General features: G+C 42.4%; 1 protein-coding gene across 2 annotated transcripts; it reads left to right on the top strand.

The window, feature by feature from the left end:
* The first annotated feature begins 1,905 nt into the window (after window positions 1-1,905).
* EMB2752 (embryo defective 2752) lies at window positions 1,906-13,495 on the top strand. Of its 2 annotated transcripts, XM_077375711.1 has the most exons (5): window positions 1,906-2,064; window positions 2,166-2,225; window positions 3,307-3,588; window positions 5,514-5,698; window positions 13,226-13,495. In XM_077375711.1, exons 4-5 carry the CDS (start codon window positions 5,516-5,518, stop codon window positions 13,334-13,336), a joined length of 294 nt encoding a protein of 97 aa, XP_077231826.1. In that variant the 5' UTR covers window positions 1,906-2,064; window positions 2,166-2,225; window positions 3,307-3,588; window positions 5,514-5,515; the 3' UTR covers window positions 13,337-13,495. The 2 variants fall into 2 exon arrangements, with proteins under 2 accessions (XP_077231826.1, XP_077231825.1); XM_077375710.1 differs by lacking the exon at window positions 3,307-3,588.
* Window positions 13,496-13,783: the final 288 nt, after the last annotated feature.

The following is a 13,783-nucleotide window of genomic DNA, read 5'->3' as shown; positions in this document are numbered from 1 at the left end:
TAAGCCACACGTATTCCTCCTGTATCAAATTGACGGTCTGGATCAATCAATGGTGGGTAGGGCTGCACATGGTTCGGTCCAGTTTGGTTTAAGGGTGTTTCTGGAACCGAACCAATAGGCAGTCTAACCGAACCAAACCAAACAGATTTTGTCCGGTTCGATTCGGTTTGGTTCATGGTTTATCTGCGTTAGCCTCAACAAAAACAGCGCCTTCACCGGTGCAATTCACTATCAGCTTCCTTCATAACTTAAGCAGCCATTTCATTTCCCTTCTCATCTGCCTTGAAGGAATGGGATGGACCTGAAAACAGGGGTGGAAAAAATATTTAAAACAGGGGATTTTATTATACTGAGAGCTTTACCTTGTAAGCCAAGGAAGAAATCAAGATCCAAGGAAGTCTCTTTGGCTAAACCCCCAATAAAAATCTTCCTACAAACACAAACAGGTTAAAAGGAGAATAAAAAAAACAAGATCCATGCCATTCATTATACTGAGAGCTTTATCATGTAAGCCAAGGAAGAAATCAAGAAAAGAAATGTGAAAGGGGTGGAAGGAAAGAGGACTTGCCCTGGACAAAGATTAGATTTCTCGACCTCTTTGTGTGGGGAGTTCTGGCCTTTGTTGGCTTCACCGTCAGCACATGATGGGGTTTGAATCTTTTGCTGCTGCTGTAGGAGAGGTGAAAGAGGAGAGGAGAAGGGCGGTTTGGGTCCTTTACTCCTTTTTGGGTTATTGTTGGGTTAAGGTTAGAGTAAGGGTTAGGGTTAGGGTTAGGTCAAAGCCTGAAAGGGATGGTGGGTTTGGACTTTGGAGTTTGGACTGTTTGATTTTGGTAAGAATGGGCGAATGGCAAAAAAGACTAAAATAGGGTTAACTTATACCTGAATCGGTTCGGTTTGGTTTTCGTAACAATTGTCAATTCGGTTCGGTTTTTTGAATTAAAATTCTCTGAACCGTAAACCGAACTGATGGGATCGGTTTTGTGAATCTTGTACGCGACCGAACCGATAGGTATAAAAATCGAACCAAATGGCCCGGTTCGGTTATGTTTATCGGTTTGAGCGGTTTTTTGTGCAACCCTAATGGTAGGGCATATAATGTAATCGTGCAACAAGAATGCGCCTTCTAAAGCATTCCTCCTACCGAACAAATGTGATAGGACACATCCACAAAGGTGTAGTGTGTCCCACCTTGGAATGATTCGGCTGTCCATTTGATAAGTCTTGCTTTTGATCTCTTGTGGCATTCACAGGAGATCCAAAGCAAGCCCTATCAACTGGGCGGTTCAGATCGCCAGCATAGCTGACCGACCTGATTTTGGGGCCATAGGAGATCCAAACCAAGCCCTATCAAGTGGACTGCTTAGATCAATCTAACAAATAACTTGTTATTGGCCTATACAGATGAGCCGATGACCCTATCCAAAGTGAAATGACTACCTTAGCCGGACCCACAAATGCACAATATTACTTAGATATTTTAGTAGGACCCTCAAATTCATGGGATCACAGTAAAAATTGATTATTAAAACACTAGGACTTCAAATTCATGTATTTGTTGATGTCTGACGAGTGATTTCAATGTCTGCATGACTCTAAAAAGTCCCCGCCGGAGTTCCCAAAGTCATAAGTGTCCGCACATTAAAGTCCAAGTCCCCAAAGAGTCATGTACAATACGGAGAAGTCCTCACATTAATGTCCGCACATTAAAATCCTGCGTGACTAACCCCCCGAAGGGCCTGTTCACTTGCGCTCCTGCGGTGAGAAAAGAAAGGAACAGTGTGTTCGTTTTTTTCCTTGAGAAACCCGACAATTGGATGTTCACTTGCTCTCTCAAGAAAGCATATTTATCTACGTGGAAATGCGAAAAGAAATACGTGGAATTTCTGTTTTCTCGCTGACACGAGACTTCATTTCCTCCCAAATTGGCGCGGTTTCATTTCTTTTCCCGCGGAGGAAAATACATCGGGCACAACTTTTCACAAGCATAAACCCTAGCCTCTGCCGTTCTCATCTTCTACGGTGAGAAGAGAGACTCAAGCAACCTCCTTCCCCTCTGGCAAGGTACCTCTCTCTCCCTCCTATCTCGCTCTCTTTCTCCCTCTGCTCTCTCTCCCTCCTATCTCTCTCTCTCCTCTAACTCGTAGCTTTTTTTGAGGTTTTAGATCCATCTTGTCTCGCCTCCGGCGACCTCTGTGAACGGAAAGGTGTCATTTTCCGGCTAGGTAACCCTTTCTCCCTTCTCTCTCTGTCTCTCTGTCTCTCTCTCTTTAGGGTTGTATTTTTTTTTATTGTTTTTCATCTCAAAATTGGCAGATCTCAAAATGTAGGGTTTTGCGTTTGGTTTTTGAACCATTTTTCGTTCAGATGTCATCTCGAAATCGGATTTGGGTTTTTCCCTTTCATTTGGTCGGATTTGAGGAGACTGTGGGTTTTTAATATTTTTTGTCATTCAATTCAAGCATTATTACCAGTTTTTGTTTGTGATTAGGGTTTCGTTTTTGTTGAGAACGGACCCATGTATTAGGGTTTAGGGCCTGATTTCCATTTTTTTGTGTTTTTGGGTTTGTATTTCATCTTTTCTATGTGGTTGTGGGTGTTTATGATATGTAGCTGTTTTGGAGGTGTTGATGATATGTGGTTGGGCCTCCATTACTGTTGAAATGGGTCTCCATCTTTGGATTGTTTTTGTTTGCAAAAACCCTCTTCGATCTTGTTTGCAAAAACCCTCTTTGAGGTGGTTGTGGGTGTTTTGTTTCATTGGTACTTGTGGGTGTTGATCTTATTTCCGTTTCGGATTTTGGGGGTGTTGATGCAATGTGAACAGTCGCAGGAAACCTTTTATATGGATTTCTCAGGTTTTCCTGGCAAGTGAATAGCTGCAGGATTCCTTTTCTAGCATAATTTCTTTTCCTTTCTGCCACGTCAGATTCCTTTCCTTTTTTTTTCTTTTCCTTTCCCAAGAAAACAAGTGAACGGACCCGGCTCTGTTCACTTGTTTTCCCGAGAAATGAAAAGAAAAGGTTTCTTGGGAATCTGACGAGGCATTAGGAAAAGAAATCCAGGGAAACTGTGTAGGAAAAGGTTTCCCGCGCCTGTTCACGTGCGCAGGAACTATCCAGGGAAAGGTTTACCGAGAAACTGCTTGCCCACCTTTTTTCACTAGTTTTCCCGGGAAAGCAAATCCGACCAAAATAGTGGGATTTAGTTTCCCACACTTGTGAGAAAAGAGACATTTCCACATCATTTTTGGCAATTTCCTTGTCATTATTTGACATTTTCCACCTAGGCTTGTTACTTTCTCAGGAAAGCAAGTGAACACCAGAATTCTGCCTTGTCAAGGTCTTGTCAAGGAAAAAAGAGGCTGTTTTCCAGGGATTTGCTTTCCCAGGAACGCAAGTGAACAGAGCCTAAAAGGCTCACGAGTCGACTTTCCTTTTCCATCTTCCCTCTTTTCCTCTTCTTCCCTTCACCCTAGGGTTCCAGCTGGACGGTCAGTGGGTGAGGCGTTCTGGATTGAGGTGAAGGCCAAGGTTGCCTTGTGCATTCCGGATTGGAGTTAGGGTTTTAGAAGGAAGAAGACATCAGGTGATTATTTCATCTTTTTCTTTATATTTTCAGACCTTTTTTCCAGGGTTTTTATGGAAGTTTTCGATTTTCTTCCACCCCATGAGGTCTTGTGTTTTTTGTGGTGTGCTCTCTATCTGTATGCCTGCATATCTCTTACTGTTTTTTCTCTCTTCTTTGTATCCCTTCTGTTTTGACCTTCTTCATCGTGGGGTTTTATTTTATATTCATTCATTAATAATATTTACCTATTTGCCATTCTGAAACACACCTATTTGACGTTGTGAGTTAATGACTCGTTCTGTTCAGAAACAGAAACATGAAAGATTCCCTTTCAATTCTATTTTCAGTGGTGAGCCATGTGGGGAGTGTTCAGGGACTCTCTCTTTTCTCATGATCGACAATAACCTATGTCGTCTCCCCATCTCCAAGTTATATATATTCTTAGACCTGCTGGCATTGGAAACATTCTTAGGGGGTCATGGTAGTGCTATTAAATCGGCAGATGAGTTAGCTCGGTGTGGTGTTCACAGAGAGTCTATTTCATTTTCCTTTTGTTGATTAGATATTACTGCACTTGTATTTTTTGTAATTGTTTTCTTTTATCCTTACCTCTTCTCTTGATCTTCTAATAAACTTCTCATTGCCATTAAAATAAATTCCCTATATAATGGTGTGTGAATCTAGTACAACTTGACTGTAGATGGCATCCAATGAGAGAAGAGTTAAGAATGCACTGATTGGATGTCTTTTTCATCTCTAAGATAGAAGAAGCTGTTATAATAGGCTTCATAAGAATCCTGGATGTCTTTAGTGGCATGGGAAACAATAGATGAGAGATGCGTCACCTGTAGTGCAAGCAATACGGGGTGTGAATACTAACTTCGAAGAACACCTCTAACTCCATCCATGTGGTCGTAAGCTCTAGGCATTTCCTATTAGATTGCCAATCCCATTTATTTCTATTCTTCATGGAATGAAGAGATTCATATGAAGCAATGATATTATAAAACACGTCTACCTTTAAAAGCACCATAGGATGGAGAAATGATTTTTTGAAGAATCGGTTTGTTTAGGCCAATCACTTGAAAAGGGAGAGTCTACAGGTCTTGTGAGTAATTGCAAGGAAACTCTGTCAGAAATTTAAACCCTGGGAATCTATCAAGACCGCCTCTTTTATTATCTTTCATTTTTCTAAATGTACAATTTCCTCATTATGAACTGATCTAAGCATGCTAAAGTTTTCCCGTCATAATTTTTTTTTTTTTTTTTTTAACCCTGAAAGATAACGACCCCGGGGCGGATCGGCAAATTTATATATAAAAAGTTGGGACCATACAAGAGGAGGGGAAACCTCCTAGCCATCAATACAGGAAGCCGTAGCCCTAGAAAGAGAGTAAGGAGGGGAAGCCTCTAACTCGACAAAATAGCAAGCAAAAGCCATTGGAAAAAGACAACAATCAATGCTTATAAGGGAGAGTGCCCTTAGTTGATCTTGCTTCCGATGTTGGGAAGGCCAAGTGCATCACATCCTGCTGCCCCTCTTGCCAGGCGAGGCATGGAGGCCCAGGAGGGATAGAACAAATTGGATCTTGATGTCTTTGAATGTTAAAGACATTAGAAATTTGGGGATAGTCAATAGAAATTATCATTCATGGTACCTCTTTGAATGTTAAAGATCTTTATGAAGAGGGGTCTTTCTTATCGGGCAACAATTTGAGGGTTCAAAAGGCCCATGACCATTGCCTTCATTCTTGGACTATATTGCTCTCTTTATCCCGACTTTATTCAGTTATATATTTTTCTTATATTTGCATATAATCATGTGAACCTATATGAATTATCTTAATTTCTTGATATAAAGTCATAAAAAATCTCTTATTAGTGGATGGGCCAAAAGTTCTGTTTATCAAGTTAAAGTGAGAACATTATTGTTTATGTCACAGAAATGGCAACTGTGTTGTGGCGGATGTATGCGAATTGGTTGTACTCTCGGTGGGAAAAAACTTTACTTTGGGATTCGATTGACCCTTATCGACGTCCGAAATCTTTCACACCACTTGTTTCGATATATGTAGCTGCATTTTATACTGGGGTCATAGGATCTGCAGTAACAGAGCAACTATACAAGGCAAGTATATTGTGGATTCTGCTGTTTGCCTTGATTACTACTGATAATATATGAAGTCCCTTGCCATTCAAAAAGAAAGAAAGAAGAAAGTGTCTTATTATTGAGTTCTTTATTTGCAAGTGCTTCTATTAGATGCGTGATTTGAAGGATACAAAAAGATTGTATAAATCAACCCATCGCCCCCTGGAAGTAAAAAAAAAAATACTCTTTAAAAATCACAAAACCATTATGCTATGTTGTTAAATGCCTAGTTTCATATCCTATTAGTGATTTTATTGTTCAATTGATGGCAATTTTATGTACCCTCATGAATGTTTGTCGATGTGTTCATTTATGAAGGTCTAGTCTCACTGGTTGTTGATTGCTTAAGCCTGGGTCTTCTCTTAATCTTACATTGTCTTCACTGAAATGCATAAAACATGCCTATCTCTCTCCCGTTTTCAAGGCTGTCATGTTTGTAGTTCATCAATTGCATTATGTTATTTTTTCTGCTCAATTATGTTTATATGACCATTTCATGTTTGTTGTTTATTTTTATTTTTTTGAAAGATAACAAAGTCCTTTATTAATAGCCAAAGATCATACAATTGAATCGGGGTCTTCTGCGGTGGCAGATTGTAGGATAAAGATAGTAAACGAGGTCGTGAATCTCATCCAGTGTTTGATGCAGTCGCCACGGACCCGCACTACAATCTAATGCTCAGGATATCACGTAGGATGAATCCCCTTCAATAGTCAAAGGTCCGTGATTATTCGTACGATACCATATAAGTCTGAATACTAACGCCTTTGCTTCGGCCTCATTTGCATCGCAGACGCCAGCTGGCCCAGCGTATGACATAATTACGGACCCGTCTTTATCCCGGATGATTCTACCAATGCCAGCAATACCCGGATTCCCCTGGGAGCTGCCGTCAAAGTTCAATTTCAACCATCCTTCCGGTGGGTGCTGCCATGCTGTTGAAATGTTACGGTTAGGTCTGTGTTCCTGAATAACCGAGTACCATTTTCGCAATATTTCCCCCGTGTTTTAAGAATTCCGGATTTTGATTTTGACCAAGAAATGATAGCTAGCTTGATCTGGAGGGCTATATGCATCCAACTATTCGTCTTGTCATGGAAGACTATTATTATGCTCAATCCATATGAACCAGATTACTGCATATGGAATGGAGGCCCACATTGTATCCCCATGACATCCATTATATAAATTTCCCCATGATAATATTACCATATTAATGTTATCATGCAGTGCCGTAACAATGCCAAAAGACCGCAAAAAGAACATCCATACTGCATAAGTGAATGGACATAGAAGGAGCAAGTGGTCAATAGTCTCTTCAGCCTGATGGCATAGGGTGCAGAGCTAGCCATCGGAAAACATCGCCTTTTCAGCCGCTCGCATGTATTGATACATCGGTAGGAGACCGTCCACGCGAAAGCAGCCACACGAGGTGGAATGGAAGATTTCTAGATCCCAGCACACCGGGATAGAGAAGAGGTCCCTTCGTCCATACGTCCGAAGAAAGATCGTATAGAGAATCCACCCTCAATATCCGGGCTCCAAACCCACTGGTCAGGTTAAGATGGAGATAAGTAAATATCAGATAGCAAACCCGTTAACGACGTGAAACTCACTATTTCACTTTCTTTTAGATTTCTTCTCACTCAGATATCCCACGACAGGTTCCCATGCTCCGATCCCCTGATTATATAATCAACAACAGTGGCCGCTTGATTAACTGCAAGACGATAAATATCCGGGAACAAATATTTTAGCCAGTTGTTTCCCACCCAGAGGTCTTCCCAAAAAAGCGTGTTATTGCCAATGCCCACCTTGAAGCGAACAAGTGGTTGGAACAAGTCACGTGATGAGCATGCCGACCTCCAAACACCAGATCCCTTCCCCGTCGGGGGATTATGGCTATCCCATTCGCCCCAACAACATCCAAACTTGTCCCTATGATGTTATGCCATAAAGCTTCTTTCTCTATCCCAAATCTCCACAGCCATTTCCCTAATAGGGCCTTGTTCCGAAGGCGAATTTTACCAATGCCTAGTCCACCACGTCTCTTGGATTTACATACCTTTATCCATCGTAATAGATGTTTTAGTCTTTTCCCGCATCCCTCCCTGCCTTCCCACAGAAAGTCTCTTTGAATTCTTTCGATATGGTCGACCACCTTCGCGGGAATCTTGTACAATGACATGAAATATACGGGCATATTAGATAGTGAGGCCGTTATGAGAGTAATGCGCCCACCGAGTGATAGATATTGCTTTTTCCATGTTGCAAGTCTTCCTTCAATTCTCTCAATTACAGGATCCCATAGATTAGCTTTTGGGATGTCGTACCCCAATGGCAAGCCTAAGTATTTGATTAGCAACTCCATAACTTTACACCCTAGAATATCCGCGTGCTCTTGAATGATTTCCGGCTGTAAGTTGATACCCGCAATTTCAGTTTTGGTGAAATTGATTTTTAGTCCCGTTGTCATTTCAAACCATTGAAATATTCGCCTCATATTTTTCGTCTGTTCCATGCCCTCCTTCATGAAGATGATTGTGTCGTCGGCGAACTGCAAATGGGATATAGTCGGTGAATTTCGGCAGTAGGTTAAACCCGTAAAATACCCTTTCGACTCCGCTTTCACCAGTAGGAGACTAGGCGCCTCGGCTATGAAAAGAAAAAGGTATGGGGATAGCGGATCACCCTGACGGAGCCCTCGAGCTAGGAAAGAAAGCTTCGGCCACGCCATTCACCAATATTGAAAAGGACGCTGAGGAAACACAGGCCCTTATCCACGCCCGCCATTTGGTTCCAAAACCCATCCGCATCATAATATACTCCAGCACCGATCATATACTTTTTCCATATCGTCCCTGACAATAATACTAGTGGTCCCATCACGCTTTGTCGAATCAAGCACCTTGTTGGCGATAAGAATTCCGTCCAATATCAGACGGGCATTGACGAACGCCGTTTGGAATTTGGATATTAGACCCCCTAAGACAGAGTTCAACCTGATTGCCAGAGTTTTCGCTATCAGTTTATATAAGCTATGTACAGGCTGATGGGGTGGAAATCCTTAAGCCCGCTCGCACCTTCAATTTTCGGTATCAAGGTAATAAACGTCGTGTTAGCTGCCTTATTGATGATGCCCCTAGTATGAAATTCATTTAATACCGCCTTAACACGTCCCAGTACCTGAGATTGAATGCCATTAGGAATCCGTCCGGACCCCGGGCCTTATCCTTTTTAGTGATTGTAATGCCGCCTCGACTTCCTCCATTGAGAACTCCCTTTCCAGGCATTCGGATTTCCTCATTGTTAATGTTTTAAAAGAGAGTCCCCCCAATGTCGGACGCCAAGAATGCTTGCTTGAGTAAAGCTCCTGATAGTAGCCCACAATTACCCTCTTGATTCTGTCCTTCTCTTCAATTAAAACTCCCTCCACCATTAAGCTGTTAATGGTATTAATTCTTCTTCGAGCACTGGCCATTCTGTGAAAAAATCGAGTGTTTTTGTCCCCCTCCTGGAGCCATGTCACACGGGATTTTTGCCACCAGCTGATTTCTTCTCGTCTAATTATTTCTTCTTGTTCCACCAACAAGTCCGCTCGACGTTGGAGATGTGATTCTTCAAGCTGAGCATTTTCTTCCATGTCCTCCAATTGTTGCATGGAGGCCTCAATTTCCCCCTCCCTAGCCACCTTTGATTCCTGCAACGTGTTCGACCACTCCTTAATCCGCATCTTTATAGCCTTCAATTTCAAGCAGAGAATAAAGCCCTGCCATCCAGTATAAACATCCGCTTTCCACCACTCGGCTATTTTCTGCTTCAGCTCCCTTTCTTCGCATAACGCCATGTCAAATTTGAATGGTTGCGGCCCATCCAGGACTTCTTCCATCTCCAACAATATTTGTTTGTGATCGGATAACCGTCTCGGAGCCTTTTGGCATATGCGAGAGTACCGTTCTTCCCATTCATTCGAAATGAGAACCCGATCCAGGCGACACAGAACAAGTTGAGATCTATTGTTTGACCAAGTAAACTTCGCTCGAACGAGAGGCAGATCGATCAACTCATTCTCCTGGATAAAATTGGAAAGGTGCGTGTACTGGAAGTGATTCTGCCGGGTCTGTTCTTCTCGTGAGGGTATCGAATAGTGTTGAAATCCCCGCCAACAATCCACGATCCTTGCCAGTTATCCTAAGTTTCGCCCAATTCTTGCCATAACTCCCATCTTAATCTGGCCAGGCGGGACCGTATATGGCCGTCAGTAACCATTGCACACGTAGGTGTCGAGAGCTGAATCGGATTGAGATGGAGTATTTCCGTACAATTATTTCCTCTGCCCTAAATGCATTCTCTTTCAATATTACCAGGATTCCCTCCGCGGTTCCTCGCATCTCTTGCCGCCCATTGTCTATTCGTTCGTCCCCACACATCATTCACAACAAACTCCATCTCACCCATCAAATTTGATTCAGTGATCGCTACGATGTCAGGTTTCCTGCTAGAACAGATGTCTTTGAGAGCGTGCGTCTTCCTCTCGGACCCCATCCCACTATTGTTCCAGAAGATAATCTTCATCGACAAACTATTAGGTTCCCAATACCACCCATAAGTCTTGATTACTTCAAGACCTTCAAGACCCGATTACCACTCCCCGGGTTTTTACCATTTCCCCAGATAGCAGAATCCCTGCCGTCAATTTCCTCGAACATCAGTCGCGTTTGCTGTACGTTCTCCTTGAAATGAATTTCCAAATCATCGCCCATATGTGCTATGGCCATAAACTCCTCCTCCCGGACAAATTTCGTGTCTTCCATCTCACCCTCGGCACGCTGGAGACATTTGTTGATCTTGGATCTCAGATCAGCCTCCAATGTATCTTCAGCCGATACCCCCTCAGAAATCTGCAAGACTGTATCCTGATCCTCCTCATCTTTTCGAACTGAACCATCGCTTCCCTCGGTGACAATCTCGTTGGATTTTTAGATCTCCGTCTCAGATTCGATTTCGCCACCGCACATGCTTTTCTCCATAAAACCTCCAGCATTGCTTCATAATCATGGAAGTTTTCCTGTACGAGTACTCTATTATGAACCCTCTTCGCAAGTTGCTTTTCTTTTTCTGAACGATTGAGAGCACCATAGCTAGGGATTTTGCAATAACCCCGTCTTCTTCATTTGTTTCGACCAGCCAGAGAGAAAGCCCCATTTTGATTGCAAGTTCTTTTCAGGTTATGATCCTTGGCAGGCCATCTGTCCATCACCACTTCCCTGTTATCGTTTGGATTGAGACGCGTGTCCACCTTCCGAGACACGATTCGCAAGCGATAGGTACCAGAAGAATCCTCCTTTTCGTGCACCTTTTCCATATTACTTTTGTATTTATCCCCACCATCCGTATTCTCCCCACTACTTGCCACGTGGCCAGTCTTTTTATTCAAGAACTTGTTTCCCACACCACCCGTCAAGGAGTTTCTGAAACGAGGCGATGCGTGACAGCTCATCATCGGATATTCCAAAGCATATTCCATGGCCTTACTTTTTTTGAAATTCAAATAACAGTTCTAAGGGTGTCAATTTTGGCTCGGGCTTGGAAGCTCGGCTCGAATCCTTAACGAGCCGAGCCGAGCCGGCTCTCCAGGCTCGTTAAGCTTAACGAGCCGAGCCCGATTTAGGCCAGGCTCGGCTCGGCTCGGCTCGGCTCGGCTCGTTAAGAATTTAATATATTTAAATATATATATTATATATTAATATATACACTAAAAGGGTTGTCCAGGGAGTGAAAGGGGGAGGCAAAATATGTCACTTCATTTTTGGAACCCCATTTGTTACTTGGACCACCCCCCATAGTGTAAAAAAAGTAGTCAAATTACACTAGATAGGGCTGTCCAGGGAAGATGAGGGGGGTGTGAACTTAATATAGCCCGAGCTCGGTAAGGCTCGCGAGCCGCTCGCTAGCCTGACCGAGCCGAGCCGAGCTTTTGAGCTTAACGAGCCAAGCCGAGCCTGGCCAAGCTCGGCTCGGCTCGGCTCGGCTCGTTTACACCCCTAAACAGTTCTGATTTCATCATCCGGTCCAGTTATTGGTTCGACGGCTGGATTCTTTCCTTTCCTTGATCTTTCTGCAATCCAATCAGCATCGTTGGATGGAGAGACGTTGTCATGCCTATGATCCAACGGTGTATAGTTTCGCCTCTTCTCTGCTCTCGCCGGCATTCTGACTTCCGGTAACTTTCCATCCATCTTCCTCACTCCACCGTCATCATTATGCGAGGCCTCACCACCTCTACGATTGCACTTAAAAGGGTGTGTTACACAGTTCGGTATTCCCACCATCTCTGGAATTTTCGGATCCTCGCCATGTTCCCCGGCCACACCAATATTGTATATCACTCTATTTTTTCCCACATCGAAGACATATCGTCCTTCGTTTGAAGTTGTGATAGCGACAACTGTCACTATACCAATCTCCCAGAAGGAATCCATTTTCATTCTTCACCGTTTTTCCATGGTTCACCTTTACCTTTTCAGATCTGCATTTCCAAAGAGTCTCCTTACAGCAGTCCTTCCTCAGCTTTAGCGCCTCAAATGCCTCTTCAATGGAGTAGTCTGCATTTAACAAATCCATAAAAACATTCTTTGTACCTTCAGTTAATTTTTCACATCTGCAACAATCATCATTCACGCTTCTGTTCGAATGGCATCTTTGCAGCTCCTCAACCACTTCACTTGATTTTCTAGGTGCCATCAATGAGGTTGGCGGAGATAATGTTCGCCGGAACAGGAGCGAGAAGGGCCTGGGCCCTCGAAACAAACTCAAGATTTCTCACGCCGGAAGAGGAGTGAGAAGGGTTAGAATGGGCTTATCTTGGACCATCATTGGAAATTTTAGACACCCTAGATCCATTATTTGTCTTATTAATATTTTAATCATCATTATTTATAACCTTGTTTGATTAGCATGGAATTAATGGAAGATTTTGTCTTAACAGATTTTTTTTTATGATTTCTGTTTATGTTTTACAATTTAAGTTAAAGAACTCAAAGGAATGCTACTAGGAGATCTTTGGTCCTGTCAAACTAAAATCAAACCAAAGAGGTGGAAAGCAGTCATTCTATCATTCAAAAAAACTCAACTCAACTAGCCTTTGTCCCGAACTAGTTGGGGTCGCCTAATGAATCCTTTATAAAATTTTCATGAAGAAGGTGAAAGAATCTACCCGGCTCAAAGTGACTAAGTTTAATCCCGACACTAGTTGGGTTCGTCTACATGGATCATTTTCTATCATTAAAAAAAAGTCATTAAAAAAAGTGTGAAATTTTATGAGCTTGTTTGAAAATTTTTATAGCGTGTCATCACTCAGAATGCTCTTGGTAATTTTTTACCATATCTATTTACCAGGGACATGTATTGGTCATTGGCTGATATTTTGAATTTTGTAAGATCTTTATGTTTGAAGAAGCAATGCTGTGTTAGCCTAAAAGGCGTCGCTTGTAAAATCAATGCAGGAGAAGTACTGGGAAGATCATCCTGGAGAAGCAGTTCCTCTCATGAAGCCGAAGTTTTATTATGGACCTTGGAAGGTATTGAGGACGGATTTTAACCCACCCAACCAATGAAAGTTAGACCCGATCAAATTTAGTTCTTCCCTCATGTTTAATGATAATGTATCTTACTAATGGATGTTTACCTTTTTCTTGGGTTTTGCTGATAGCTCAATGAAAACCTTAATGGAATAAAATTCGCAGGCCCTTATCTCATCGGCCGCTTCTGTTCTAGCTCTGAGCATCAATTAAGAAACCAACAATTTGCTGCCTTGATCTCCCATGCATCAATGGAGAAATCCTAGATCGCTTTCTTGTTTCTCCTGATTGAAGCCTGTTCCATTAATTGTGATTTTTCGACTGCAAAAACTTGCTAAATTGTGACCCTCTTCTGTTTTCTAGTGACTGATGATCCATTGACCTACAAAACTGAGCTTCCAGTTCTGTTTTGGATGGCCTATCAGATTCATGTTGGCTCTGATACTCAAATGAAAACTAATTCTATGTTTATCATGGTCCAAC

Source organism: Tasmannia lanceolata, unplaced genomic scaffold (assembly GCF_043159265.1).
Source record: "Tasmannia lanceolata isolate RefF3 unplaced genomic scaffold, GAP_Taslan_0.1 ptg000054l, whole genome shotgun sequence".
Taxonomy (NCBI): Eukaryota; Viridiplantae; Streptophyta; class Magnoliopsida; order Canellales; family Winteraceae; genus Tasmannia; species Tasmannia lanceolata.
This window is presented reverse-complemented; position numbering and strand designations above follow the sequence as displayed.

Coding starts and splice junctions, on each gene's coding strand:
- EMB2752 (XM_077375710.1), top strand. CDS start 5,516: ATGGCAACTGTGTTGTGGCGGATGTATGCGAATTGGTTGTACTCTCGG. Junction 5,699..13,225: donor TAACAGAGCAACTATACAAG/GCAAGTATATTG, acceptor AAATCAATGCAG/GAGAAGTACTGGGAAGATCA.